This window comes from Melopsittacus undulatus, chromosome 19 (assembly GCF_012275295.1).
Source record: "Melopsittacus undulatus isolate bMelUnd1 chromosome 19, bMelUnd1.mat.Z, whole genome shotgun sequence".
Classification (NCBI taxonomy): domain Eukaryota; kingdom Metazoa; phylum Chordata; class Aves; order Psittaciformes; family Psittaculidae; genus Melopsittacus; species Melopsittacus undulatus.
The window spans coordinates 3,463,400-3,466,957 of record NC_047545.1 but is presented as its reverse complement, the minus strand read 5'-3'; the positions used below and the strand labels follow the sequence as shown (position 1 = coordinate 3,466,957).

Sequence of the window (3,558 nt, the reverse complement as noted above, 5' to 3'; positions counted from 1 at the left end):
TCACAGCACTGAAAAACTGATTTTATTAAAAAGATGAAATGTTTTCAAACATTGAAAAATTACGTTTTTATAAAAACAGAAATAGGCAAAATACCCATTTGTCTTCTATTTACATATACAATATTTCTCATTGTATAAAATTATTTACAATATATAAAAAAATTACAGTAAAATAGGTTATTTTCTTACAAGACATCAAGCCCTGTACTTCTAGTGTAGATCATGGCAAACAAGAATATTATTGCACCTGTGAAACAAACAGTCTAACAATAGGAGTGTTCTCTTAGCCATGCCTTCAACTGAGATCTAAAATAACATCATTAGCTACAGTAACATTCATTTAATCTCTTCTAGGGTCAACTTCAGGCAGTTTCCATACAAACATTGTCTCGTAAAGCTTGGGATGGGGCAGTTAGGATTGGGAAAAAACTTATTTACAGCTTCTTCTGCATGGAGTTTTATGGAGTTCACCCTTCACAGAAGCTGCATAAATAACCCCTGTTCTCCCGGCCGCAACAGGCAGGTTCACTGATACAGTCACACCACGTTCTCTGCAGGAGATGACCGGCTAAGTCTCCTTGTGTCAAACCCTCCTCAGCTCCCATCGCTAGCGCCTCGGTGCCTCCCTACGTAGTACCAGCTACAGGCTTCTCCCACTTCTGCACCTGAGCAGTTAAATAACGTCCGTTGTCGGCAGGGCAGAGTCCCTAAGGGCTACATGTGCCGCTTCATGTGCAAAGCCAGGTGGTCTGACCTGGAGAAGGCCCTGTCGCAGAGGTGGCACTGGAAGGGCCGGTGCCCGGTGTGCTTGCGGTAGTGACGGGTGAGCTCGTCGGAGCGAGCGAACTTCCAGCCGCAGCCTTCCCAGTTGCAGTGATAGGGCTTTTCACCTGGTGGAGAGAGCACAGAGAGTGTGACTCAGCGCGGCACTCCCACGGACGGGCAGCATCGCGCGCCGGGCAACCTTCCCACTTGAGCTCAGCATATCCCTTTATGTGCTACCAAGCCCTTCTACAACAGGATCCAAGCACTTTTAAGCTGCTCCAGCAACTCCTTTACTAAGCTGTACCTGCAGTAAAACTCCCTTGACAAAGGTGGGAATCGCTTTGATCTATGCATGCATAGGAAAACACCCAGGCATTGCAGATCTCAGCACCTGTCACAGCTCAACCTTGAATACTCAAGAGACTACAGGGTTAAAGCTCAGGCTGCAAACTGTCCTATACAAGCAGCTATCACAACTGGCAAGCAGCGCATCCCATCTCCCAGTGAAGGAACCAGCTGTATTTACCTGTGTGCGTCCTCAGGTGGGCCTTCAGGTGCGAGCTCTTGGTGTAGGTCTTCCCACAACCTGCATAGGTACACGTGTGAGTAGCCGTTCTCTTCCGTGGCCAGGACCGACGTCCCCTTTTGGGTTTGGAGTCCAGCAGCTCCAGAGGGGAGGAAGGAGGGGTGAGCATGCCCCTGGGAGCAGAGGGCTGTAAGGGCATGCTGTCCTCAAAAAGGCCAAACTGGGAGGTGTTCTGGTACTGGAGATGGGTCTGCGGGTGGTGGAAGCTGGAGGCCGGGTGGTAGCTTTGCTGGAAGGACACGGACGAGGGGCACATCATCTGCGTGTGGCAGTCATTCACCATGAGATCGTCGGGGCTCAATGGGGGTGTCTCTGCCCCAGGGATCTGGGGGGAGCTGGCCACCCGGGGCTGCTCATAGGCCATCATGCAGGTGGCATTGCCCTCCTGCTTGATCTTCGGGCAAGCCTGGGGCACCAGACCCAGGACCGGTCCATAATTGTCCATGTCAGGTTCGGGCTTAATGTTCTCAACGAACTGCGGGCCCCCGAAGGTGGGGGTCACGAAGAAGCGCCCGTGGACATTGCCAGGAGGGCAGTAGTTGGAGTCCATCTCGGAGTGGATCATGTCCGGCACCATGCCGGCGCTGTAGGGCGGGGGGCTGCCCTGCTCCAGGGCACTGTAGCATCCCGGGGACGGGTTTGTCTGGTAAAAGCCGCCGCTCTCCCCTTGCGCTGGGGGAAAGTCCCCACCGGGCGCTCCCTGGCCGTAGCCGTCGCTGCCCATGGAAAGGATAAAATCCAGCACGTTGTTGAGATCTTCATCCTCTTTGCGAGGGGAGAGGCCGCCCCAGGTGCCCGCGGGGGTCTTGGCCTCCTGGTCGCACTTCCATCTCTGGGGGGAAGAAAGAGAAGGGACAGGGTTAGAGGTGGAAGTGTTGGGGGGGGGGATCAGGGAGAAGCGGGGCAGCGGCACCGGTGCCCACCGCTGGAGCGGAGGAGCGGGGCCGCAGGACGGGGCCGGGACTCACTTCGTGGAGGGTTTTCTCTCGGCAGGGGCTGGCGAAGGTGGCGAAGGAGGGCAGGATGGTGTCGCTGAGCGCCATGGTGCGGCCGGACGGGACGGCGAGCGGCGCGGCGCCGAGAGCCGCCCTCCCCACCTTATAACGCGGGCGCGGGCGCCCTCAAGCCAATTGCAGGGAGCGGAGGAAACGCGTCCCGGACGGGGCGGGCGGGAGGCAGCGGCTCGGGCGCAGCCTAAATTTAGCCGGTATAAAAGGACGCGGCGGCCGCGGTCCCAGCCCGAGCGGGGAGGAGCGGAGCGGGGCCCCCGGGCTGCCCTCCCCTTAGCAGGGGACACCCCCGCCTCGGGCTGCTGCTGCTGGAGGGGCACGGAGGGGTCCCTGCCCCGGGGACACGGAGCGGGGTCGGGATGGGTGTCACTGAGGGATCCCCCTGACGTGAGGGGACTGTGAGCTGGGAGACACTGGAGGGAGCTGCCCTGGGATTGGGCACTGAGGGGTCCCTGCCATGGGGACACTGAGGAAGACGCCATGAATGAGGGGTCTGGCCCTAGCACGTGTCCCAGGGATGAGGTGTGGGGGCACCACAAAACAAGGGTGGGAGCAGAAGGTGGAACAAGCACAGCAAAGGAGACCAATGCCCTGCTCTGCATGGGTAAATGCATGGGAGCTGATGATGGAGGTCTCTGGCTCTGGTCACCCAAAAGTCTCAGACCCATCTCGGTACTAAAGGAAAAGTGTTTAATGGCACTCTTGTATGGTCTCCACTGGCAACTTGTATTTAATGGAAGTTCAGGTCTCAAGCAGAGTTTCCATTTGCCACGCAAAGATTGCCAAAATCAATGTTTCCCTGTGACATTATGAGAGAAATAACCCAAGTGGCTTCTGGGATCTCCTCTGCTCATAGCCAGTTGATAGTCCTGGCCTGGGTCTTTCAGAAGGGAAGACTTCTCCCTTACCTTGGCCTCTGGCTCAGATGCCTGCTCTGAAGGAGCTGTTCTCTGATCATTCTTGACCATGTGCCCCAGGCTCCTGTTTGTGAGGACCACGGCTGCCTGGCAGGCACCCAGAAGCCAAAGAGCAGAAGTGGCAATTCTTAAAGGAGAGGAGCGTTATGATCTATCCCAGGTTCTTGAGAGCCTGCGCACAGAAAGAGCCGTGCTCGCCCCTTACCTCCTCTGTATTTCCTTTGCAATCACTTCTAAAAGGATTTCTAAGTGAGCTGAGGATCAGAAGAGCAGAGGAGAA

General features: G+C 55.8%; 1 protein-coding gene across 1 annotated transcript; it reads right to left on the bottom strand.

Moving 5' to 3' along the window:
- On the bottom strand, positions 1-2,459 carry KLF2 (KLF transcription factor 2). The gene is made up of 3 exons (XM_005141509.3): positions 2,320-2,459; positions 1,292-2,183; positions 1-890 (listed from the first exon to the last, which is right to left on the bottom strand). Exons 1-3 carry the CDS (start codon positions 2,392-2,394, stop codon positions 715-717), a joined length of 1,143 nt encoding a protein of 380 aa, XP_005141566.2. The 5' UTR covers positions 2,395-2,459; the 3' UTR covers positions 1-714.
- Between the last annotated feature and the right edge of the window lie 1,099 nt (positions 2,460-3,558).

Coding starts and splice junctions, on each gene's coding strand:
- KLF2 (XM_005141509.3), bottom strand. CDS start 2,394: ATGGCGCTCAGCGACACCATCCTGCCCTCCTTCGCCACCTTCGCCAGC. Junction 2,184..2,319: donor GAGAGAAAACCCTCCACGAA/GTGAGTCCCGGC, acceptor TCTTCCCCCCAG/AGATGGAAGTGCGACCAGGA. Junction 891..1,291: donor CCACCTGAGGACGCACACAG/GTAAATACAGCT, acceptor TCTCTCCACCAG/GTGAAAAGCCCTATCACTGC.